This window comes from Magnolia sinica, chromosome 3, assembly GCF_029962835.1.
Source record: "Magnolia sinica isolate HGM2019 chromosome 3, MsV1, whole genome shotgun sequence".
Classification (NCBI taxonomy): Eukaryota; Viridiplantae; Streptophyta; class Magnoliopsida; order Magnoliales; family Magnoliaceae; genus Magnolia; species Magnolia sinica.
The window spans coordinates 125135818-125161579 of record NC_080575.1 but is presented as its reverse complement, the minus strand read 5'-3'; the positions used below and the strand labels follow the sequence as shown (position 1 = coordinate 125161579).

Below are 25762 nucleotides of genomic sequence, written 5' to 3'. Positions count from 1 at the left end.
TGATCTAAACCGTTCATGTTTTCAATACCACTGTATAAAAGCTATAGGGTTATACTCGTATTTCGATGATTATCTTGACTTTTGAATTTTGGATTTAAATACCAGCCACCCAACAAATATTTCTTCCAACTCATTAAAAAAATGTTTTCTTACCATCGCTTAGGTAGCATAGAATCCATGACATGAACGGTTCAAATCGTCATTTCAAATTGAATGCCAATACTGGGCGGGTGAAAACCTGCCATCGGACCGTAGTATGGCACGGGCCCACCGGACACCAGAAAAATTCCACTCTCTCTCCATTTGGGTTGCATGTGCCACACTAGCCGTGCATTTTGCTGCGTGAAATGTGGCCCACTTGATGAATGGACGGTGTGATTTTTTTTTAACATGGCACTTTCCACACGTGGCCCACGTTGGCACATCTGGAGCCGTACGTGGGGGATGAACTGTACACTCATGTAGGATAAGCAAACCTGGCACATCATTTATGAAGAATAGTAGCTAGTTTGGATTGAATAGGCTAGATATAGAAAAACCAGTTGATTGATCCAAACTGTTCTAATGGTGGGCCTCATGTTGACATGCTATCAACCAAAAAAGAAAAGAAAAACGAAATCTGCACTACTCCACCGTTGATCAGCCGTCCAGTTGGTGAATTTTATGATCAGAAGATTTTAGTATTGGCTGTGGAGTCCACCATGTAGTCCAATCGGTTTGGATTTTTGGGCATTGGCTCACCCACTGTAGAGGGCAGTGGATGAATGGCTGAGGTCACTGCGCCGTATGTGCCATGTGTGGCCAGCTCAACAAAATCAAAATGGATCTTTTGCATGTTAGGAACTTAAAGACTTTAAAGATAAATGCAAATACCACGCGAGCATGTTTCACGACGTCATTGATTAGCTACTTAAGCTATAATCGTTGGATATTTAGTGGGCCATATCCATTGGTTCTTGTTCTCCTTTTGACTAAGAGAAGAATCTTTGTTGGATTACATGTTGATTGGGATTTCTGTCCAATAGAAAATTAACAGGCAGGCTTTGGCAGTTGTATTGTGCTGTATGAAAGGAGACGATCACGAACGGAACTGTAGCTGTCAACGGTCGGGTCCTACTATTCCCAGACCGAGGATGATCGGGATTGGGTTTTGGCTTGACCGGGTCTTGTTTTTTTGAGGGATATGGATCTGGACCCGTTATGTTTGGTTACTTTCAGATGCCGATTGGATGGTTGGACCTTGGTTTTGAATGGGGTTCATGTCTAAAAAAGGGGGGCAATTACACGTGGATGGATTAGATCAATCACACGTGTGTTAATTGAACATATTCATGGTGTAAATGTCTACATGGGCTATCTTACATGCGTATGACTTCAAACCTATTTCTGTCGCTGGTTTAACACAAACTGTGAGTAAATGGGCATGTCAGATCAGGTGGGCCATACCATGATGTATTTCCGAAATCCACTGAACGCCCCTTCGATTTTTAAGGGGCCAACCGTGATACGTTCGTAAAATCCACTCCAACATTACATGTGTCATCCCTTTGGTTTGCTGTTGTCCATCTATCTCTCCAGTTGTTATTTTCTCATCAACGACTACTCAGCTGCAGCCTGCAAAGACGAGGCACCGCAACTTATAGCACCACAAAAACATAAAAACGGTAGAGGAACATCACTTGGCAGAGAAGTAGGCCAGTCCACTCATCGGGTGGCCACACCGTTGGAACTGATTTTCGACCGAAATTCTGACTCTAACATACAGGCATGGCCCACATAGTGAGCGAATCTTCCTAATTTACTGTGGGGCCCACCATGATGTATGTCTTACATCTCCATCCGTCTGTTTCGCCAGCTCATTTTAAAGCATGAGCCCAAAAATTCAGCAGATCCAAATCTCTGGTGGACCACACCACAGGAAACCATGGTGATTGAACATTCACCACTAAAACCTTCTTGGGGGCCACCGGAATGTTTATTTGACATCCAACAGGTTGATAAGGTCACACAGACCTACGTGAAGTGACCACACAAACATCAGCTTGATCCAAAACTTTTGGGGACAACTGCTATCCATGATTTCCTGTATTATTTTCTGTTGCCACTTGCATTACACTACAACAAAAGAATCATGCCAAGTGATGTACAAGAAAAGACAGACATGAAACTGAAACATGATAGAATACTCTCTCTCTCTCTCTCTCTCTCTACGGACAAACCCGCATGAATCTTTTGCGTGTGCATAAGAGATCAAGGTTATATACAATGCCTAGTTAGTAACATTTCGTCCAGGCAAGCATTCCCTACATGGGCTCAAATTTGGGGAATCCAAAATTTCTCCTGGTACACCAGACTTGAGGATGGGCCACAAAAATCCTGTCAATGGAGACATCGCAAACCAACAACTACACCATGCTGGACATTTTCCCAGTTGAATATGGACTGCAAATTCATCACATTTTTAACCATCCATCTGCATGGCCAAAAAACAAAAAGAATGTGATCAGATGGGAAAGTTTTCACATAATCACCCACCAACAGTGTAGCCATGCACATTGGACCTCTGGGATATCATACTGCTGGTCACCAATGATCAGATCGCTGGTACAAGGAAATAAATGAGAACTTAAAAAGCTGCTATTTAATTCCCAGAACTGATTATAGAGAAAAAGAAAATCAAAAACAAAAAACTACCTTACAAGACCTGTCAAGAAGGAACCCGTTGCTTATACTGGCCTCGGAGCATCAACAATCTTCTCTGGAAAGGTAGCTTTTCATGCTTCCTTCCCATCTTGTCTAAATAGAAAACCACCTTCTTTAGGGTAATCATGGTCTCTTCACTCTCATGGCCCAACTTTTTGTCTTGAATGCTCAAAAGCCTCTTCAATAGGGCCAGAACTTCTCCATCATCCTTCCCTAACCTAGCCTGAATGGATACCAAACAATCAAGAGCCTCCCCTGTCGAAATGCAATACCAAAAACAAAAAATCAGCATTAATTGATTTAAAATTAAGTACAGACACACAGTTTGGGCCTATTTGAATCAAAGAAATGAGTTAGATTGCCATTGAAATCATGCTAACTTCTTCATCAGGCCAGAGTAACAATATGCTAATCTGTCAGAACCAGTCGCTTGAATAATCTGGAAAAAAATGTTGATGTATACAGGCCCGGTTTCAACCTAAATTTTGTCGTGAATAATTATAGGTTCTGATGCATCAGGCAGTGTCTAGTGCCCTGACGGGCCCAGTTCACACAAGTGGCACCCATGGTTCGGTGATCTAGGATGTTGATCTTAAGGGACCCACTGGCTGGAGGATACACACAGATCCTCCAGATTGAAATATCCCAGACACCTAATCTGGGGGGGATAGCTTCAGCTTTGGTCGACCTGCCATATAAATATACTAGGTCACAAGTGCATCAGGCCACTTTTCCAATGGGTCAGGATGCCAATTCTTTTTTGTTTTAGAACATCTATCTTCGAGCGCTGAGTTTGCCAATGAGATAGGCAGGAGGTTGCTTTGGGTTGGGAACTGGCCCTATTCAAAACTTGGATGTTGCTTGGCCTGGGCCCAGCCCATTTACAGCCCTATCATTCTAGAGCCCTTGATCACTTCATGAGAATGTATTACAATGCTCCAAAGAAAATGCAGACTAGGCTGTGTTTGGATGCCACCCATTTTTCATTTCTCATTAAATCTGCAATTGACTCCACATTTGTCAGGAAAGCTGCTCCCTCCCTATTTTTACAAAATGTGTTTAGGGAGGTGGTGATTGACAATGAAAAATGGTAGGTCTCACCATGAAAATCACCTGCAAAAAAATCTGACCAGTCCACCTATCAGGTGAGCTACACCATTGGAATCAATAGACAACCGACAGCCTGACTCAACACATAGTTGTGGCCCTCCTGGTGAAAGAGTTAACCTGGATTTGGAGAATAGTGATCTTCATGGTGGGGCCTTTTGTTCTCATGGTCCTGATTTCCTACACAAGTGGTATGTTGGCAGGAAAGATGGTCTGGTACCACATCACAAGTTGTGATACTGATGCTGGTGGGTGAACAACTCTCAATACTCAGTCCACGACTGTTAAATAAGGTTGGGTCTACTGTCAGGCCTTTGGGCATATCAAGCTCAGGTCCAGCCCAATTAGCTAAAGGGCGTAAAACTCAGGCCTGGCTCCAAGCCACGGACCATGGGCCTCAAGGTTCAACAGAAAGTGGGCTGAATTCGGAGGTCCATTCCAGCCTGGTTGCAACCCTTACTACTTGCAAGTAGGTGGGCACAATAAAACACTCCCATCGTTCATGCCTGTCACCATATCACACACGCGAGCCCGTGCATGCAACAAAAGCAAAAGCAAATGAAAAATTCTTACCAACTGGAAGAGATTGTTTTCCAAATGCTTTCTCACGGATGCGCACTACCTCTAGAGCAAGACCCTCTGCTTCTTCATCTCGTCTCAAATGGTAGAGTACGACTGCAAGGTGCAACATTGGGACAGTGATGGATTGATCGTCGGGTCCCACTGTTCTTGACATGATCTGAAGACTTGTCCTCAGCAAGCGCTCAGCCTCCACAAAATTCTTTGAGCGTGAGTAAGAGCTGGCAAGGTTTAGAAGGTGGGTCACAGAACCTGGATGCTCTTTCCCTTTGTACCTTTCAGAGATCAGCAAACACTCCTCCAGTAGCTGCCGACCTTCATGCTCTCTACGAAAAACCATGATAGATGAGAAAAATAAGTTAAACATGTTAACAAGTATTCGATATGCTAACAAGGAATGATGGCAGCCTAAGAGACCAATTATCTTAAAACTGTAAATCCCACATGTGTTTCCATGCTACATAGCTACTAAATCGTGTTGACCTTGGAACTGGTGACTTCCAAAAGTGGTCTAAATGGTTCAGACTGATGCAGAGAAGAAAGAATAACAGGCTCTGACAAGAGAGGAGCATGAGAAGATAGAGAATCTTGATAGAATGGAAAGGGGGGATGAGCTAAACGAGCTACTCAAAAAGCTCTGCATGAAAGGAAAAAGGATGGCCCTGCTCTTACCTGATGGCGACAACGTGATCCTCCGATGGTGACGACGTGATCCTCCAACGGCAACGACGCGACGTGTTTCTCCTTGTCCCCCTTCTACTGCTGTCGTTCGTCCCTGTCCCCGCTCTAATCACTGGTTTTGTCATGATGGTCGACAAAGGAAAAAGGATATCGGATGATTCCTTCTTAAACATCGGTGAAAGCGACTGGAAGGTTGTCCAATCCAGGCACCAAAAGAAGAACGTGGTGGGGGATGGCCGTAGGAACTACTCGTCTTTCCCTACTCTATTCGTGAAAGGTTATCCTCACGGGTGGTACCCCCTTAATCTGGAGAGGATTTTTGGGCGCACAGGCGCTGTTATGGATGTTATCATGCCTCGCGATCGCGAAACGGGGGCTTATCGCGGCTTTGCTTTGATTCGCATGGGCAGCGAAGCGGAACTGGCATGGGCGGTGCGTATGTTGCACGGAATTAGCTACGATGATAAAAAAAATGTTGGTCCAGAGAGCACGATTCGGTCCTGAAACTTTGCATGCCCATTCCTCTTAGCAACAATTCCTCCCCCCTAAGTCATCCCCGCTGGAACGACAGCTCCCCTCTACGGCTTCCCATCTTCCATCCCGCTCTGATGGTGTTTTGTTTCGCAATGCACTAATCAATGGCCCTATGAGCAGTGTTCCCCCCTCTCATCGATCGCATGAATCTCCAAAGGACCAGTGCAGTCCTAAATGTTCAGATAGTGAGGGTGATCGTATCGACCATACTATCGTGGTCAGCCAGGATATTTTCGAAAGGAACCGAGCAGAATTAGCCAAATCGGTGGTCATCATCACTGACGACAATGCAAGTATTCCGACTGTTAAGAACTGGATTCGTGAATGCACTGGCTTCCAACTTGGGTCCTCTGACTTCAAACCTCTGAGTCGCGAAGCTCTATGGGTAAGAGTATGCCCTGGTCTCAACCCTGCCTCCCTAACAATGGCAGATCGTTTGTGCAAAGATGGCCAGATTAAAAAAATTATACCCTGGGAAGAATTCTCTATTTTCAGGAAATAAAACATTTGGGTTCTCATTTGGGATATCCCTTTGGAATGCTGGTACGATGAGTTTCTCATCAAAGCGGCCTCTGCATTAGGCTTCCTCCTAGAAATCGATCCAAAGACCCAGCTTGGAACAGAAATGGGGGTCATAAGGGCAAGGATAAGGCGAAAGAAAGGCGATCCTCTCCCGGCCAATTTGAAAGTGAAGGTGGACAACCGGATTGTCACGTTGCCAGTGCAGATTGATTCCTCTTCATCACCGCAACCCAGATGGGGCGATATCTGGAGGACTAGGGAATCGAATATGCAGTCGTTGTTGCATCTGCAATCGGATCGGTGGGAAGAAGGTGCACATGCAACTCTCACCAATGGACTACCGGTTCATCGGCTCGTCAGACGCCCTGACACGTTAGCTCAAGCAGGCGGCGATTTCCATCTCTCGCAGAGGATGCGTGCCTCCAATCCCGCTTCTCCCGCTCTTCGGATGTCAGATAATTTCCACAACACAGGAGCGACGAGACTTGACTCTACCGCTAGCTTGACACACGTCCAAGCCCCTGAGCACTCTCCTCGGCTGGCGGACCAGCTCTCTCCTCAGGTTAATACGTTAGCAGCACGTGGCGTTTCCATCCTCCATCAAAAGCAAAACAATTACAGCAAGGACCCCCTTGCGTTTGATTTGCAACGCGTGTCCTCTGATCCTTCATCCCACGGTGGCAATGACCCCTTCATCAATGATCGTCCATCCGACCCTAAATTGTCGTCTCTCATAGAAGTCGAGGCTCTTCATCCGGGTCCGTACCCTACCCGACTACGTCTATTCCCTGGGAAATGGGGTCCATTGAAGCTCTCCGAGACTATCCCTATCAATCCAAACCCCCTCCCTGCCCCGCTCCCCGTTTCCAGGTCTGATGGCCCCCACAACATTCGCTCCTCTGATCAAGTCTCAGTCCTACCCCCAGATCTTCCTCTGCATCATCTCCCCTGGTCCACTCTGTCTGCTGATACTTCCAGAGATGATATGTCAGTCGATCACATGTCGGATTCCAGGCCTGATTTTTCGACCCCGTCAACTCCTATCACCTTTGCCTCTAAGGACTGGGAGGACCTTAGCCCCCTCACTCACTTTCAAGAGGAGACTTCTACGGAAATTATTGATGCAAAACCCCTCCAGATGTGCTCTGAGCTATCCATTCATCAACAGGGAGATGAATCTAGGGATTCTGTGGAAGGCAATTGTAAAGAGGAAATTTACAAGAAAATTCAAGATAAAAAGTGGATTAGAGATGTTGTGGGAAACGTCGGTCGTTCTCTGGGTCTCTCTTTCGGTAAGAGGGTTGAAGACTACACGGCTTTATTCCAATTTATCAAGAACAGAGGTAGGCCTCTGCCTCCTCCTAAGACCCCTGCCAAACAAGTGCCTCGTTTTACATCCAACAGAGAGCTCCTCAGACTTCATTCCTCTCCGGCCATACCCTCCACGTCTTCGGCTAGATGTGGGAGGAAGGTTACTCGGGGTAGTTCAGTGTCCCAATGATCGTCCTTTCTTGGAATGTCAGGAGAATTGGCTCCAAGTAGAAGTGGAGCCTCATCAAACGGTCCATTTCCGGACGTCATTTGCCTTCAAGAAACCAAAGTCTCGGTATTTCCTCCCGCTCTTTTAAAGACCATTTGGGGTGCTCAAGATGCAAACTTCGTCACTCTTGACGCGTCAGGTTCCTCAAGGGGCATTCTCGTTGCGTGGAAGTCTTCCAGATGGGATCTCCTCTTCTTGTTGAGTGGTGTCTTTTCTAAAGCAATCGTCATCCAAGATAAGTCTTCTTCCTTCCGCTGCATTCTTATATCTGTTTATGGTCCTAATGATGACTCCCTCAGACCTCTATTCTGGGATGAGCTCTCTACCATCAAACCGTCTTTCTCTGGCCCTTGCTGCTTTGCAGGAGACTTCAAAGTGATTCAATTCGCCAAGGAACACTCTTGCCTAAGGACTTCTTCTTGCGCCATGCATCGTTTCTCTGATTGGATTCAATCTGAAGAGCTGGTGGACCTTCCCCTATCTGGTGCTACTTATACTTGGACCAATGGCCGCAGAACAGCCACTCAGTCGCGTCTTGATAGGTTCCTTCTGTCAGCAGAATGGATCGACAAATTCCCAACTTCGACTCAAACGGCCCTCCCTAGATTGACTTCAGACCACTGCCTCATTCTTCTCTCTATCAATGTCGACGATTGGGGTCCCAAACCCTTCAAATTCAACCCTGACTGGCTAAACATAGATGGTTTCAAATAGCAAGTCAAGGATTGGTGGATCTCTTTTCAGATAGAGGGTTTCGCTGGACATCGTCTAATGTGCAAGCTTCGCTGGCTAAAGGAAAAATTAAAACTCTGGAAGTATGAGCACCTCCAGCAGCAAGACTGCGACACTGACACCCTCTGTTCCGAGCTTCATTTGCTCGACTCCAAGTTTGAAGGTCGTCAGATCCCTCTAGAGGCCTTATCTAGGCGCATCCAGTTAATCCAGTCCATCTCTTCCAGATCTCTGGAGGACGATATCTCTTGGAAGGTTAAATCGAGGTCTAAATGGATAGCTGAGGGGGACAAGAACTCCAAGTATTTCCACAGAATAGCCAATATGCGTGCCCGTGTTAAGGCTATTCATAGCATATCAGTGGGAGGTAGACAGTCTGATGACAAAGGAGAAATTTCGAAAGCCGCGGTTTCCTACTTCAGATCTCTTCTTTCCTCCGAGGGTTGGTCCAGGCCTCGTTTAGATAGAATTCATTTCCATTCTCTTTCCTCGTCCGAAGCTGATCGGTTGGAAGCTGCTTTCTCTCTTGACGAAATTAAAGCTGCTATTTGATGCGGACACAAGTGCATTCAAAGTGTACCAACGAAGAAAGCACCAACCACAAGTGTTGTCCTTATGAATAGGCGACTATTGAGGAGCTGAAGACCTTTCACATGTGATTGGACATATAGAAGACCCCACTCAGGGAAGACATGTGAAGAAAGATTGGAGAAAGAAGATCGAGCGCCCAAGAGCGCCCAAACTTTCCCGTACTTATGTTATTTGCGCATTTTTGACTTACTTAGGGGTCTTTTAGTAATTTTTTGTCTTTATTTGCTTATTCTAGGGGTATTTTAGTAATTTTATATTTTTATTTGCTTATTTAAGTGGGCTAAAGCCCTAAACTCGAATTTCAACTATTGATTAATGAAAAGCAAACCCTTTGGTTGCCTCCTTCCTCTCTTCTCTCTAATAGTGCTTCTTCTCTTCCCTTGATCTTCTTCTTCTAATTTCTTCTTGTGCCCCTCCAACTTCTTCAAGATAATAATTTTCTTCCTTCTATTTTCCAGTTTTGGCTAATCCTTCTACGATCAAAATCTTGAAAACCGATCTAAAGACTAAAGCCCCAAATTCTCAAATCCCTAATCCGAGAAACTTCTTGGTTCTTCGGACTAGTGATCTTCATTGATCGATTGAGTGTGACCATGCAAGATTGGGAGGTCTCATCCATCGCCGGATCCAACCTTAGTAATTGAATTCCATAACCCATGGTTGTAGTGATGGCCCGCTCCATTGCATGTTTCCTTTATGATTTTCTCAGTTATGATGATTACTGTTAGAATTTTAGATCATTTATTCCTTTTATTTCCGCTGTTTAATTATGTCCATGAGCATGCATCATACTTAGGGCTGTCCTACGTCAAATTTGGTATCAAAGCCTAGGCTTGCATGGTTTTTGTTTAGATCGAGTTATCAAATTAGGGTTTTGAATTTTAGGTTTAACTTAGGAAAGTTCCAGGTTTAGAAAGTTTTCAATCTTAGAAACTTTCCAATTTTAGAAAGTTCCTAATCTGGAAATTTTCCAGATTTGAGTTGTTTCTTGTTTCAACTTAATTGTGTCAGTTCATGGTAGTTTTGCATTCATCGCATTCATCTTGAAAGTCATAACACCTAGTAGTCTAGTTAGGTAGAGTTTGGTTCAAGTCTTCATTGTATGCCCACGAGAAAAGGTAGAGGTTTCGGACTTCAACCTACCATGAATAAAGAGCAGTTATCTGAGCAACTTGCTCAATTGATACAAAAGATAACCGCCCTAGAAGCGGGTCAAAGGCGTGAATTTGCCCACCTTGAGAACTAAATTACCACTACCATGACTATGGTGGAGCAACTAGAGGCGTCCCAAAAGGAAAACCCCGCTGTAGGGGAAGATGTGCACTCCCAAGTGGAAGGAATCATTGAAGAACGCGCTGCCACATGTGGTGGTAGTGAGTATAGAGATCGTGGTAACGGTCGTGGTGTGGTACGAGAGGCATGAGCCACATGTGGTCATCAAGACCGCTATGATCCAGATGAGCGTGCGATGAAGAGTGTGAGAGTTGAGGCCCCGAGTTTTGATGGGCGCTTGGATCCCAAGGCATTCCTTGACTGAGTTGCTGACATGGACCACTACTTTGAGTAGTATGGCATGTCAGAAAACCGTCAAATGCGGTTTGCTAAGATGAAGCTTGTGGGTCAAGCCAAGCTCTTCTGGACCAACACCGAGCGTAAGATAGAGAGAGTTGGTAGAGCCCCTATCACACATTGGTATGAGATGAAAGAGAAGTTGAAGGACAAGTACCTTCCTCTCTCATACCGTCAAAAGCTCCTTGACCAATGGCAATCCTTACGCCAAGGGTCAATGCCTGCCGCTGACTACATCGCTAAATTTGAAGAGTATGATGCGATGTGATATCCGAGAAGACCCTCTAGTAACGCTCTCGCGTTTTAAGATGGGTCTTTGTGCGAATCTTCAGCGCGAGCTTATTACTCGGCCCTTAACGGACTTAGATGAAGCATATCAAGTCGTGCAGGAGTTAGAGAAATATCTGAAGGCTCCTGTCGTTCGTCGTTTTGAGTCCCGAGACTCCAGTGCTAGATCTAGTTCCCAAGGAACTAGACCTAATATTGGTAATCAACCTAGGGCACAGGCGACCATTCTACCTAGGCCTAGGGAGGACAAGGGCAAAAGGGTTCTTGGTGCCGGTCCTAGTAACATGAGCCAAGTGAGGTGCTATGAGTGTGGCAACCTTGGCCACATGTCTAATCAGTGTCCTACGAAGAGCCGTGGGAGAGCCTTAGTTATAGACGAGTCCCACAAGGGTGGAGATGACCAGGGTGATTATGAAGTTGAAGAGTATCACCCTGAAGGAGGACTTACTGATGAAGAAGGAAGAAAATTATTACCTTGAAGAAGTTGGAGGGGCACAAGAAAAAATTAGAAGAAGAAGATCAAGGGAAGAGAAGAAGCACCATTAGAGAGAAGAGAGGAAGGAGGCAACCAAAGGGTTTGCTTTTCATTAATCAATAGTTGAAATTCGAGTTTAGGGCTTTAGCCCACTTAAATAAGCAAATAAAGACATAAAATTACTAAAATACCCCTAGAATAAGCAAATAAAGATAAAATTACTAAAAGACCCCTAACTAAGTCAAAAACGCACAAATAACGTAAGTACGGGAAAGTTTGGGCGTTCTTGGGCGCTCGGTCTTCTTTCTCCAATCTTCCTTCACATGTGTCTTCCCTGAGTGGGGTCTTCTATATGTCCAATCACATGTGAAAGGTCTTCAGCTCCTCAATAGTCGCCTATCCATAAGGACGGCACTTGTGGTTGGCGCTTTCTTCGTTGGTACACTTTGAATGCGCTTGTGTCCGCATCAATTCAACTGAAAGATGAATACCCCATATGCCGAAGGGCATGAGCATTAATCCAACTTTTAATGTGGAAGATCTAGTCCGTGCCCATACTCTCATTGTTGATACATCGTCCCTTTCATGGCCTTTTTCTGAGTTTGCTACCCAACCCCTTCCACCCCCTCCTCCACCCATTACCCATAAAAAAGCAATTGAGGAAATCTTGGATGACGAGATAGTATCCACGAGAGATGGGGGTTTCCAAAGGTATCTTGTCAATTGGAAGAACAAACCATCGACTGAATCTACGTGGCTGTCGGGCGACGCATTGCAGGGTATTGATCCAGATCTACTCGAGCGCTACAAAAGTTTCAACTCGTCGAAGTCGAGTTTTTCTCACCCGAGGGGAATTGATGCGGACACAAGCGCATTCAAAGTGTACTAACGAAGAAAGCGCCAACCACAAGTGCCGTCCTTATGGATAGGTGACTATTGAGGAGCTGAAAACCTTTCACATGTGATTGGACATATAGAAAACCCCACTCAGGGAAGACACATGTGAAGGAAGATTGGAGAAAGAAGACCGAGCGCCCAAGAGCGCCCAAACTTTCCCGTACTTATGTTATTTGCGCGTTTTTGACTTACTTAGGGGTCTTTTAGTAATTTTGTCTTTATTTGCTTATTCTAGGGGTATTTTAGTAATTTTATGTCTTTATTTACTTATTTAAGTGGGCTAAAGCCCTAAATTCGAATTTCAACTATTAATTAATGAAAAGCAAACCCTGTGGTTGCCTCCTTCCTCTCTTCTCTCTAATGGTGCTTCTTCTTTTCCCTTGATCTTCTTCTTCTAATTTCTTCTTGTGCCCCTCCAACTTCTTCAAGGTAATAATTTTCTTCCTTCTATTTTCCAGTTTTGGCTAATCCTTCTACGATCAAAATCTTGGGAACCGATCTAAACCCTAAACCCCCAAATTCTCAAATCCCTAATCCGAGAAACTTCTTGGTTCTTCAGACTAGTGATCTTCATTGATCGATTGGGTGTGACCATGTAAGATCGGGAGGTCTCATCCCTCGCCGGATCCAACCTAAGTAGTAATTGAATTCCATAACCCATGGTTGTAGTGATGGCCCGCTCCATTGCATGTTTCCTTTATGATTTTCTCAGTTATGATGATTACTGTTAGAATTTTAGATCATTTATTCCTTTTATTTCCGCTGTTTAATTATGTCCATGAGCATGCATCATAATTAGGGCTGTCCTGCGTCACTATTGTTGTCATGGATGGAGATAAATCCCCGGGGCCTGATGGTTTCCCCATGTCCTTCTTCCACGCCTTCTGGGACATCGTCCAAGCGGATGTGGTGGCTTTCCTCAATGAGTTCCACGCTAGGGGAAAGCTCTCAAAGGACATAGGAGCGTCCTTTATTGCTCTGATTCCAAAAGTTACGGGGGCTAACTCTTTTGCTGAATTCAAACCGATCAGTCTAATTGGCAGTCTCTACAAAATTCTGGCTAAAATCCTCTCCATAAGGCTCACTTCTGTGATGGACAAGCTGATTTCTAAGTACCAACATGCCTTCATCAAAGGGAGATAGATCGTGGATGCTGCTCTCATCGCCAACGAAATCCTTCACTCTTGCCACACTTCACAGATAAAATCAGTTTTCTGCAAACTTGACATCAAAAAGACCTATGACCACGTGGATTGGAATTTCCTATATTATATACTTGCCCGTATGGGCTTCGGTCGAAAATGGAGGATGTGGATGACGGCTTGTGTCGAATCTCCCCACTTTTCCATTCTTCTTAATGGTGCCCCTAAAGGCTTCTTCACAAGCTCGAGGGGACTACGCCAGGGTGACCCCCTCTCGCCCCTCCTTTTCCTCTTCATTTCCGAAGCCCTCTCCCAGATGCTGTTGAAGGGTCAAAGTGCCAGTCTATTTAGAGGCATATCCATGCTAGGGGTCCCTTCGTCGATCACTCATATTCAGTTTGCAGACGACACTTTGATTACTTGCGAAGTTGACAGTGAAGCCATTACTAATCTTTTCACGACGCTGCGCTGTTTTGAGGCTGTCTCGGGTTTATACATCAACATGGCAAAATCAAAAAATTTTGGCATCCATATTGCTGACCAAGACCTCTCTTCTCTCGCTCGTATTATCGGCTACTCCACTACTTCTCTGCCGACTTCCTTTGTTGATTTGCCGCCATTGGTCCCCATCCCCTATCCATGTGGGATAGGGTGGTGGAGAAAATCCAAAAATCCCTGGCTACTTGGAAATGTCGTTATTTGTCTTTCGGGGGGAGGGTCACGCTCATTAAAGCCGCTTTATCAAATATCCCCATATACTTCATGTCCCTTTACCGCTGCCCTCTTGCTTTTCGGCGTCGAATCGACAATCTGAGGAGGGACTTTCTGTGGACCGGCAAGAAAAATCAGTCCAAAATCCATCTTCTTGATTGGCAGGAGGTTTGCTCCCACTTTAGAGAGGGAGGTGCCAGTGTCAAAAACCTAAAGGCTATGAACAAGGCCCTCCTTGGTAAGTGGACCTAGAGACTGGGAACCGAACCGGAAGCCTTGTGTAACTGTGTCATTAAAGGGAAATATGGGACCTCGCCGGGAGGATGGTGGACTAGGGACTCTTCTGCTTACAGGGCTTCGCGGATTTGGAAGGGAATCCTGCGGTGTAAAAATTCGGTGACGGAAAATATTTCTTTCCAATTGGGTGATGGTGAGGCTATTCGGTTTTGGGAGGACCACTAGGTTGGAGATAGGTGTTTGAAAGAGCGTTTTCCCTCCATTTATCGCCTAGCCTCGTTGAAGGACAAGCCGATCAACACCTTCTTCTCTCAGGCCAAAAATGGCATCGTATGGAATATCAGCTGCCGCAGAAATCTTCATGATTGGGAGATCTCCCATTTTGCTGATCTGATGGACTGTTTATCCAGCGTCTCCCCTTCCCTCTCAAATCCGGATCGTTTAGTCTGGACCAAAGATAAATCCTCCCTTTTTACAGTGAAATCCTTATACTCTACCCTCCTCCGCCCCAGCCCCCCGATTTGGTCTCTGCATTTATTTGGCGCTACCCAGTCCCTCCTAAATTTATTTGTTTCACCTGGTTGGCTTCCAGGAACAGAATTTTAACTGTTGACAATCTTAAAAAGAGGGGAATGCAACTAGTCAATATATGCCTCTGCTGTATGGCCAGTGAGGAGTCGGTCGACCATCTTTTCGTGCACTGTCCTTTCGTCTCCCTCATTCGCTCGGATTTCTTCTCTAGTTTCGGTGTTACTGGCTGTGTGCCTGCTTCAGCGCCCTCCCTTCTTGCATATTGGCACGGATTCAAGATGGGCAAAGCCAAATCTATGGTCTGGAAAATGGCAATTATGGCTATTTGGTGGGCAGTTTGGAAGGAGCGCAACGACGGGTGTTTCAACAATGCGCAGGCCACACCGCAATCGGTTGGGTCGAAAGCCAAACATCTGTTGATCAAATGGGCCTCTGTTGTTCCTGCCCTTCATGATTTTGATTTTCTGTTTTTAGGCTTTTAGTTCTTTTTTGTTTGTTTTCTTTTGCTGCTCCTGTTGTTCTCTTTTTCTTTTTAATGCATTCTCGTTGCTTTTTTTTTTAAAAAAAAGCTCTGCATGAAAAATTCGAGCCTCCACGAACTAAGGCTGCATGATTTCTAATGAGAACTGAGGGTTCAAGTCACAATTCAGAAAAGAAACTTGAAATAAAGAAAAGATTGACTAAAAGACGACAACATTTTTCACAGATAACAACTACATTGAATGAAGAAGAATAGGACAATAAATCAAAGGAATTACAGCCTGCATAATCTAAACAATGAATGAACAAATAACAAATGAGCAATCCATTTCGCGTATTGATCATCCATTTCCTATTTTCACCATCCATTTCCTATTTTCACCATAAGATGCTATCTTTACCTTCCCGCAATATGAAGTAGTTCTGCCAAGTCAATCCTCATCTTTTCTAGAACATCATCATCTAAAGCCATATATTCAGAATCCTTAATAACCTGAAGACCCTTTCTATATGCACCAATAGCTTCATTGAGATTTCCTAAAGATGATATAGTACGTCAGTGACTATAAAACAACTGAGAGAGAAATCAGAATACCAAAAATGCTTATGTAGAGGAGTTTTTTATTAGCATGAATGTAGACACATATTATATGTGAACAAATGATTACAAAATTACCTTTTGCACACATGGCATGGGCCAAGGAACACATGGCCATTCCTACTCTTCCATCATTGGCTCCATATAACTTTGTATATACGCTCAATATTCTAGAGAACACAAGGAAAAACGAATGTTCAGGCCACATAATACCAAGAAAAAACATAAATGCTAAACAAAACCAAAAAATATAGAAATAATATGATACGCTCAGATTTCCTTCTACCTATGATGGCAGAAAAGGAAAAAAAAAGAAGAAAAAAGATGGGTTCTCTTCAAGGGGAACCAGACCCTCCAAACCTCTTTCGAAGTTGCTGTGGAAATTCTTTTTGATGCATTTCATTGATGCATGGATGCAGATTTTTTATAAGCCTACGAAGGGAGCCCAATTCGAACTCATGGAGGCTAATAGTGAGAGGTTGACCAGATTGTTAAGAACCTAACCAATGCGCTAAAAGCCCCAGGACTGATGAAATGCGTCAAGCTAGGCTATTAAACCCTTGGAATCGTAACATTCCACCAAGCTCCACAGCCAATGTCCACGGCCGCCCACTCTGGCCTCTTTTCTAGGTAGCCCTTTCCATGCATGGCAGTTGCACTCTGGTTGTCAAGGTAGGCCTCACCACGTCGTGGAGGCTTTCACTCTAGTCCAAGTTACCCTTTCCATAGGTCACCCCTTCCATGACTCGAATACATGACATGGTGTTGGCTCTAATACTAGTTGTTAAGAACCTAACCAATATGCCAAAAGCCCTAGGACTGATGGAATGTGTCAAGCTAGGCTCTTTAAACCATTGGGATTGTAATATTTCACCACGCTCCACAGCCGCGTTCACAGTGGCCCACTTTGTAGCGGCAATCACTCTCACCTCTTTTCCACGTAGCACTTTCCAGGGCATGGCAGTTGCACTCTGGTTATCCAGGAAGTCTTGTCCAATAAGTGTACAGCACTATTGGTACCCCTATTATCAGAAAAATGAAATTGAGAAGATTGTGTAGAAGATGCTTGTGTCAGGGATAATCAAACCTAGTGCTAGCCCTTATTCATCTCCAATTTTGCTTGTGAAGAAATTTGACGGCAACTGGCGTTTCTATGTTCATTATCGGGCTCTCAATCAACGGACAGTCGAAGATAAGTTTCCTATCCTAGTAATTGATGAACTTTTAGACGGGTTACATCATACATGGTTCATATTTCTTTTTCAACACTTGATCTATGCTCCGAATATCATCAAATCCGAGTTCATCATAATGATATGATAAAGAATGCTTTCAGGAGACATGAGGGGCATTATCATGGTGTGCCGTAGCAGTCGTTACATAAAGGTAATGGTGGCAACCGTTACACATTACAAGATCGTACCAGCAGTTATGGATTTATTTTTATTTTTAAAAAAAAAAAAAAAAGACTTGTAATGGCCTGTGTGAAGTGGAACCCATGTGAAGTAGGGCCCACGAGGAGGGGTTCGGCCAAGGTCCTAACCCATGGGATGTGGGGCTTGGGCTACAAGATAAAGGGATTGATTCGCCATGCTCTATCAGTTTGAGCTTTTAGAGCAAGTGGTTAATTGTCCTGCATCAGAAGGCGTACTCTTTAGAAGATGAAAAACGCAAATCGAATGAATGCTTGGACCACTAAGGTGGCCGTAGATGAATGGTGTAGGCCCACAAAATGGGAATTAGGGAGAGAGAAACAGATGAATTTTTGAAAATAAATCAATTTTGGTTGGTTCAGTCAAGCATGGCACCTCCTCTATGATCACTAGTTGGGTATTCTCGGGGCTTGACTTCAGGGGTGCTCTTTTGAGGAAACCATGTCTAATTGGAGAGGAAATGCTGGCATTTAATTGTTGGGGATTGTTTTTCTTTCGGTCGGAGCATGTAATGTAATGTTGAAGGGTCACTTGCTATTGGGCTGCCCCTTCTCCTTGTAAGCCCCTTGTTTTTGTTTAATATATTTTTCATCACAGTTCAAAACAAAAATATATGTGAACATGTAATGAAAGCATTCCTCACCTCAATGACATGTGATCAAGTGATAATGTCACATATTCTTTTTAAGTTATATAGACTTCTACGTAAATAAAAATAAAAAAAATAAAAAATAAAAATAAAAAAAATTCAAGACGAGAAACATCATGGTTGGCATTGAAATACTTTGTTCAACTATGAATAAAATTTACTCTCGTGCTATGTGGAACCTACTATGTCGCTGCTTGTTATTATATAAGTGAAAAGCTCAGAGGAAGTGACGAAATTGGTGCCACATATCCCAAAAAATAAAATAAAATAAAATTGTTAACACTGAGCTCAAAAGAAGAGATGATATTGCATTTAACAAAATCTATTTGCAACGGGCTATGAATTTTAGTGCAATGGTGGGTCCCAGAAAATCTAGTGTATGTATTACAGAGTAAGTTTGCAGTAAGGGTCATTTATATCACTATTCATTGGCTTGCTATCTATGATTTTGTCAACAAAAGAGAGTCATTAACCTGGAAGACTTGACAACAGATCATGCCACTCAAAATCAAGAAACAACATTGGAAATGCCACAACTATCAGCGTACAAATAAACAAAAAAAGACGAGCACACAAGTATGTTGGAAGATGCAATGAACCTCTTAAAAGAAATTTCTGCATCTGCAGCCTTTCCTTCCTTGATAAGAAGATTGCCAAGACCACATAAAGGTATCACAAGATCCTCACATTCAGCACCTCTGCTCATTTCCAAAATCATGACCGCCCGATGGTAGATCTCTATTGCTTTTGTAGCCCTTCCAATAAAGCTAAAGACCTTTGCCATTCCCATAAGTGGCGTGATAAGAAAAGGACTATGCTTTCCTACGAGAAGAGAGATGTATTTCTTCATTGAATTTTCATATCTAGCTAAAAATGAAAATAAAAAAAAATTAAAAAAAAAAAAAAAATGGTCGGCGGGATGTGATTGGTGAACTGGGACTTGAACAATGGAAATAATTATGTAAAATTTAAAAGCTAAGGTTTGAGACTAATATGCATTGACTTGTTTAAAAACACCCGTCAGAATTTTTATTTATCAAGGATCCCTTTTTCTATTTTTCTGATCAGATGCACCAGTAAAGTCTGAAGTAGAGTGGAATCGTGTTGCTGACCTTAGTGCGATGAAACAAACACCAGTTTAATCAGACCAGTCTGTATCACCAAAACATGGGTACCACATGAACAGAATTCTTCACATCAAACTATACATTTGTTGCAGCATCCAGTTGACCATGAGATCAATTTTGGCTACAAAATTATTCTTTTAAGACACAATGTGCTCTACTAGAAAATGTCACATGCACCAGAACTACTTTTCTGGTTAGAAATATTCATTTTTTGACAAAGACTACACAAACATAGATAACAATACTTACCAAACAGACTCTCTAGAATTTCAAAACCCCGCCTATATGCAAGCATTGCATTCTCAAACTTCCCCAAAGTTGTATACATACTTCCCATATGCATCAGTACTGAATCCAAAAGTGGCTCATCATTCTCTATGCTTCCCACTATCTCCCACAGCTGCCAATAGATGATGAAAATGCTCAATGATACATATCAGTATGTTGGAAAGAATGACATAGAAGTCAAATTTTCTTAATACTGATGAGGATTGAAATATATTTCAGATAAAAGAGAAAATGACATCAAACATTATTTAGTGAAGTATCTTCCATCAGAAACTATGACATGAGTACTTCCACACCAACGGAGAAGCTGTTGCATGTTTGATTTGTAAGGGGGGGGGGGGAGAAGATAAAACAGATACCATGAAACAATGTTTAATCAGATAGCATGTAAAGTACGTAAGGATTTTTTTTATTTAATTTTTCGTTAAAGCATGTGAGGGATGTAGCAAGATGGTTTTTTATATAAATAAATATTCCAAAGGTTTTGCTGCATCTGAACTTTTTAATAAACACCCACAATGATAATAGACCATCCATTATAAATGTAAGGTAAAAGTACCATTGCGATCCCAATTGTGGGGAATAAAATGTGAGCTCTCTGAAAAAAAGAAAAAGAAAGAAGGAAAATGAAGGCCTAAAAAAAGAAAGCAAATAATCTAAGAAACAACAACAGCCACCTTACGATACCAAATCATGTTAAAAATGCAATATAAGGATAAACGAAATTACCATCTCTAACAGACCCTCAACAAACGCGAAGTCACCAACACCCATGTATCCCAAGGCTATGAGGTCAAGAATAGCAGCTTGATCCATGCCTTTATAACCAGCATGAATCTGCTCTTTTACTGCTAAATAATTTGCTTGAAGCAGATCTATGGCATCATCTTTGTTCCCCATCGCCAGCATAGATTTGACTTCATTGAAGAACTCTTGCAGCTGTGTCTCAAAATCATTCAAATCATCCTTGGAGATACTTGAAATATCAAGCAACGTCTTAGACCTGCTAACAGTGAATGTGGAGAGCATCAATTATTCCTAGATAATTGGATGACAGTCTTTCACTACATGCACAACAAAAAAGGAAAATAGATGAGACCAAGCCCCATCAGATCTTCCCAATGCTCAACAGGCATCAGTGCCACCTACTTCATTGAACGAAAATGTACTGATTCTGGAACACCATAAGGTTAAGATGCAACAAGGCACAAACCAAGTATGATATTATAATAACAACAACAATGACGACAACAACAACAACAACAACAACAATAATAATAATCTGTTCACCATTCAACAAGATGAATCAGATATAGCCAGAAGGAACAATTGGTGCACCCCGGTTATTGTGTCATTGAGATCTTGATATCCAAATTACAAAAAAAAAAAAAAGTCACAAGAACAATGGAGTAGAGAGGGAGAGAAATTGTATTGATATCGACATTTCCACTTACAAAAATTAAAAAAGAACCATACTTAGAAAAATATTCAAATCTACCTTCTTCTTTTTTCCACACACACTAACAAACGTCCGCGCACTCACACCACAATGGGTGCTCGAGCCCATGACCTCATGTTGAAACTCTTGTGAGTCTACCACTGAGCCATAGGTTGATCAACTCAAGAGCTGAGCCGGGCATGTACAAAACTAGAGGATGGCTTAAAAAGATTCCAACTGTCCAGATTCAACATGCATGTGTAACCCACCCAGTGAGTGGACCAGCATGATTTTTGGGCCAGCTCATCTACATGGTCCTGATCATCACAAACATGGATTGGCACATATGCCTGATACAAATGGCTCTGTGCTTACCAAAGCTCCCAGCACATTCTAATTTTGCATAGTTCCATATCCTGCATGAGTCAAGAACTTGTAAAGCTTCTTTCAGCTAGGACATTCTCCAAAAATACATATTCCTGGAATTCAGGAGTATTAGATTCATTGGAAACTGTTTCACAAAAAATCGAGGCATCAACTGTTTCAATTAATTCCTTCCAAAGAATTCAAAATTTGGTTCCTAGATGATTGATGATTCCAACTTCCAAGGGAAGATAAAAATAAATTCCTAGTAATCGGCCCAGAAGGAAGAATAATTTGACGAGTGCAAGGTTCAATAACATTTGATACAGTTGATCAGCACCTAGCCATTTTCCCAGTGACCATGGTTGTCATCCTTGGTGTTTTCTGTAACGATTTCACGTTCATGTGTATTCAAAGTGTGTAACCTCATCTGTGTTAAAGACCACCAACAATATCAGCTAAACAATTTACTTGCTTAAATATTTCAATGTTTACCGCAATCAATAATAATTGTAGATTTTCAATTATACAAGCAACACGCACCTCTTAAAGTCATTTGTAGCCAAAACACCAAAAGAAGGGTGATCTTCCTTGCATGTTCTGTTCATTTTCAGTGAGCCTTTTGAGGGAAAGCATTGCAATGCATGACCTATTCTAAGAGGTACAAGATAAAGCTTGATCTGGTGTTTGCGCAGAGCTGCAAAATGCACCATGACCTTTCTGCAATGCTGTGGATGAAGATAGAGGCACTCTTGGGCCTTCCTGAAATTTTAAAGAAAACAGTAGACAATTCTTGATATCATAACCTGTTTGATATACTAACAACAAAACTTTCAACAACAATATAACAAATGGATACAATATATGATGTAGGACAATTAACCACTTGCTCTAAAAGCTCGAACTGTTAGAGTATGGCGAATTAATCCTTTTATCTCATAGCCCAGGCCTCACATCGCATGGGTTAGAACCTCGGCCGAACCCCCTACGTGGGACCCAAATCACATGGGCCGCCCACCCCAAGTGTGTCCCCGCATCTCACGGGCTACCCCACTCGAGCCTAGCGTGAAATGCGCATTAATCACCCCCGGTGAGGAGTCTCGAACACGAGACCTCCTCCGTAGGTTGCATCCACCCCGATTGTGCCCCTGCATCCCACAAGCGACCCCACTCGAGCCCGGTGTGAAAATGCCCCTGCATTAATCACCCCCAGTGAGGAGTCTCGAACACGAGACCTCCTGCTCTGATACCAATTTGATGTAGGACAATTAACCACTTGCTCTAAAAACTCGAACTGTTAGAGTATGGCGAATTAATCCTTTTATCTCATAGCCCAGGCCTCACATCGCATGGTTTAGGACCTTGGCTGAACCCCCTACGTGGGACCCAAATCACATGGGCCGCCCACCCTGAGTGTGTCCCCGCATCTCACGGGCTACCCCACTCGAGCCTGGTGTGAAATGCGCATTAATCACCCCCGGTGAGGAGTCTCGAACACGAGACCTCCTCCGTAGGTTGCACCCACCCCGAGTGTGCCCCTGCATCCCACAAGCGACCCCACTCGAGCCCGGTGTGAAAATGCCCCTGCATTAATATAGATCATCATTGGAAGTCGAAAACCATATAGGATCATTCAGCTTAAAGCACAACAGAAGACAAAAGTGAGACAAGCTGTATGGGGCTGTTTGGATTCAGGCCAAGTTGTGTCCCGACAACCTATCCATGAATGTGCCATCAGGATTAATTGTTCGTAGACATACCATCATGACTAGTTGTTCCATTACTGGTTTATCAAATTCCCTGGAATGGGGAAGAATGACGGACCGTGGCATGTGTGAGGAGTTTAATATGGATGGCAGCACATTTACACATGCATGCGTACATTTGACATGTGCACATTGACACATTTGCCACATTTTTTGGGTGCTTGAAGATAGGGCTGTCATCAGATCGAGCCTCGGGCAAGATTTTGAACTATCCGGGTTGGCTTTCAGGCCGAGCCTATTTAGACTTTTGCATTTGCTAGGCCCAAGCCCAGTCCATTGACAGCCCAACTTGAAGATTGATGGGGGCACATGTGCATATGTGGGGTACTTTAACTTGGACAGAAGCATATGTGGCACATTGGAAAAATGGCACCCACATGTACAAATAAGAGTGTTTGTCAAGTGCATGAAACTATAAAGAGCCATTGACAAGGAGTTCCACCTTTTTTGGTAGAGAAAAACAACCCATGCTTTAAGGGTCATGTCTTAGACCATCTATCTAAAAATACCTGGGTTCCTCTGCACAAGGGGATTGGTTGACAAACTATGGATGTGTACTTTTATCCCAATTATTGGGCAATGACCCACCTTTGAACCAAATCCAAACAGCCTCTAGGGAGCAAACACTACATAGTAAACTTGGGTATCACATCTCCAAAGAAATGGACAAATAAACCAATGGGACAAATTCAACTCACACATGTGGACCACCTAGTGAGCAAGTGGGCATTTCTTGCAATAGGGCACATGTATGATGGGGCCCAACTAATGAATGGCTCTGATCTCACCGATGCACGGCATAGTGGCATGCTTGCCTGCAAGAAGGGCCGTGTCTGTATCCATCAGATTGTTCGGGCCTAAAATGTTCAGAACACTTTCATTTCTCCTTATACACCACTACGGTTCAAAATATCGTCTTACCTGAGTTGTACCGATTTCAGTGAGAAATGAAGCAAGTCATATTATTGTAACAACCAAAACGGAGCAAGCCAAGGCAAGTTGCACTGGCTTTGGTCTCAAGGAGAGGCACACTCCAAAACTACTATTAGGGGGTGTTTGGCGCATGGTATTGGGAAGGATTAGGCGGGATGGGATTAAAAAAACATAATTATTACATATGGCAAGGATTGTCCCCTGTTACCATGGGATAAGCTTAATTCCATACTATGTTTGTAATACGGTGGTACATCGAATGGATATAACCACCATCATTTGAAACTATTGAGAATAACACATGTGTTATATCCAAACCGTTCATCTATTTTGTAACCTCATTTTATGGCATGGGCCTAAAAATGAGGTAGATCCAAAACTTATGTGGCCCCAAAGAAGTTTTCAACGGTAGGTATTCAATCCACGCTGCTTTCTATGGTGGCGTCCACTTGAGCTTTAGATCTACCTGATTTGACCCATGCTCTAAAATGATCTCGAAAAATGGGTGGACAGTGTGGATATAGTCCACACATCATGGTGGGACCTACACAACTTGCTAACATTGAGTGGAATTGGCACAAGACCCAATGCAATTCCATCTAATCTAATTCCAAGCTTTTCCATTCTTCCCAAACATTGAGTGGAATTGGCACGGGACCAAATGCAATTCCACCCCACCTAATCCCATCTAATACCATGCGCCAAACGCCCCCTTAATTCCATGTCCACCACACAATGAATGGTCCAGATTATGGACCACCATGCCACCCTTCTGTGGGAGCTCACATGAAGGGGTCGTTTAGATGCCTGTAAAATCTGCAAGTGGTAAATCAATTGCAGATAAAAGGATTAAAGAGCCTGTTTGGATGCTGAAATTTCCTCTGAATGCTTTACAGACTGTAATTGATTTACAGTTTTTACCTGCACAAACAACTGTTTACTTGTAAACATATCATAGCTTAAAGCCAAATAGGACAAGCTGTAAGCAATTAATCCATGTAATTCAATTACATGTAATTCATTTACCACTTCCAGATTTTATAGGCATCCAAATGACCCCCAAATAGATAACCCAACTAATCACCACGCACCTCATGATTGGGATGGTTCTTCTAGTGGAGCCACCACTTGGATAGGTCATACCCGATAGGGCAAGGGGATTGGACCGCTGTAGCCATCCGATCAATGAAATGAACCGTCAAAGAAGAGGTCAGCATTCAAGCACCAAAAATCACAGGAAATTGATGGTTAGAGTAGCATACCATTGTGATTTTAGGCAATTAGCCAATCCTCATGTTGGCCCAACAGATCAACAGTCCATATTACCAGCCATATTTTGCCACGTGTATATTAACATCCCTCTGTCGACAATCCTCGGCATCTTCAATATTCCAATAAATTCATATTCCCTAACCAGAAATTCTAAATCCTAAATCGATTGCGACAGCACAAGAAACAGTTATGTCTACTCATCAGGAAGTGAAAATAACAGCAGAAATTACGAAACCAATGCAAACGACGGAAGACGTAAACGGTTTTGGAAACCCTAGAATGGGGTTTTTGCTTTCTTCTAGGGCAAGCTACGAAAGAGAAAGGAGAAGAGGAAAAAGTACGGAGAGACGATAGAAAGAAATGCAGACCTGTAGAAGGGGCATGAATGGAAATGAAGTGCAGACTCCATTCCAGCATCGAGAGACAGTCGCGTTTGGCGGTTTTCGCTGCTCGGATGATATACAAACTGCAAGATGAGATGGCGGGGACGACGATTGTTTCTAACGTGCGCTCCTGGTCATGACGGCCTTAAACTACGCACCCATAAGGAGCGTGAGGACTCAACGCTACCGTTGA

General features: G+C 43.2%; 1 protein-coding gene across 5 annotated transcripts; it reads right to left on the bottom strand.

The window, feature by feature from the left end:
• Nucleotides 1-2042: 2042 nt before the first annotated feature.
• LOC131241166 (uncharacterized) lies at nt 2043-25762 on the bottom strand. 5 transcript variants are annotated; one of them, XM_058239871.1, is made up of 11 exons: nt 25177-25257; nt 25006-25082; nt 21759-21977; nt 20144-20417; nt 19376-19526; nt 18599-18866; nt 15996-16087; nt 15721-15856; nt 4384-4715; nt 2695-2958; nt 2043-2601 (listed from the first exon to the last, which is right to left on the bottom strand). In XM_058239871.1, exons 1-10 carry the CDS (start codon nt 25177-25179, stop codon nt 2708-2710), a joined length of 1803 nt encoding a protein of 600 aa, XP_058095854.1. In that variant the 5' UTR covers nt 25180-25257; the 3' UTR covers nt 2043-2601; nt 2695-2707. The 5 variants fall into 5 exon arrangements, with proteins under 5 accessions (XP_058095854.1, XP_058095855.1, XP_058095857.1 ...); XM_058239872.1 differs by having other exon boundaries at nt 2043-2473; XM_058239874.1 differs by having other exon boundaries at nt 18599-18821; nt 25177-25253.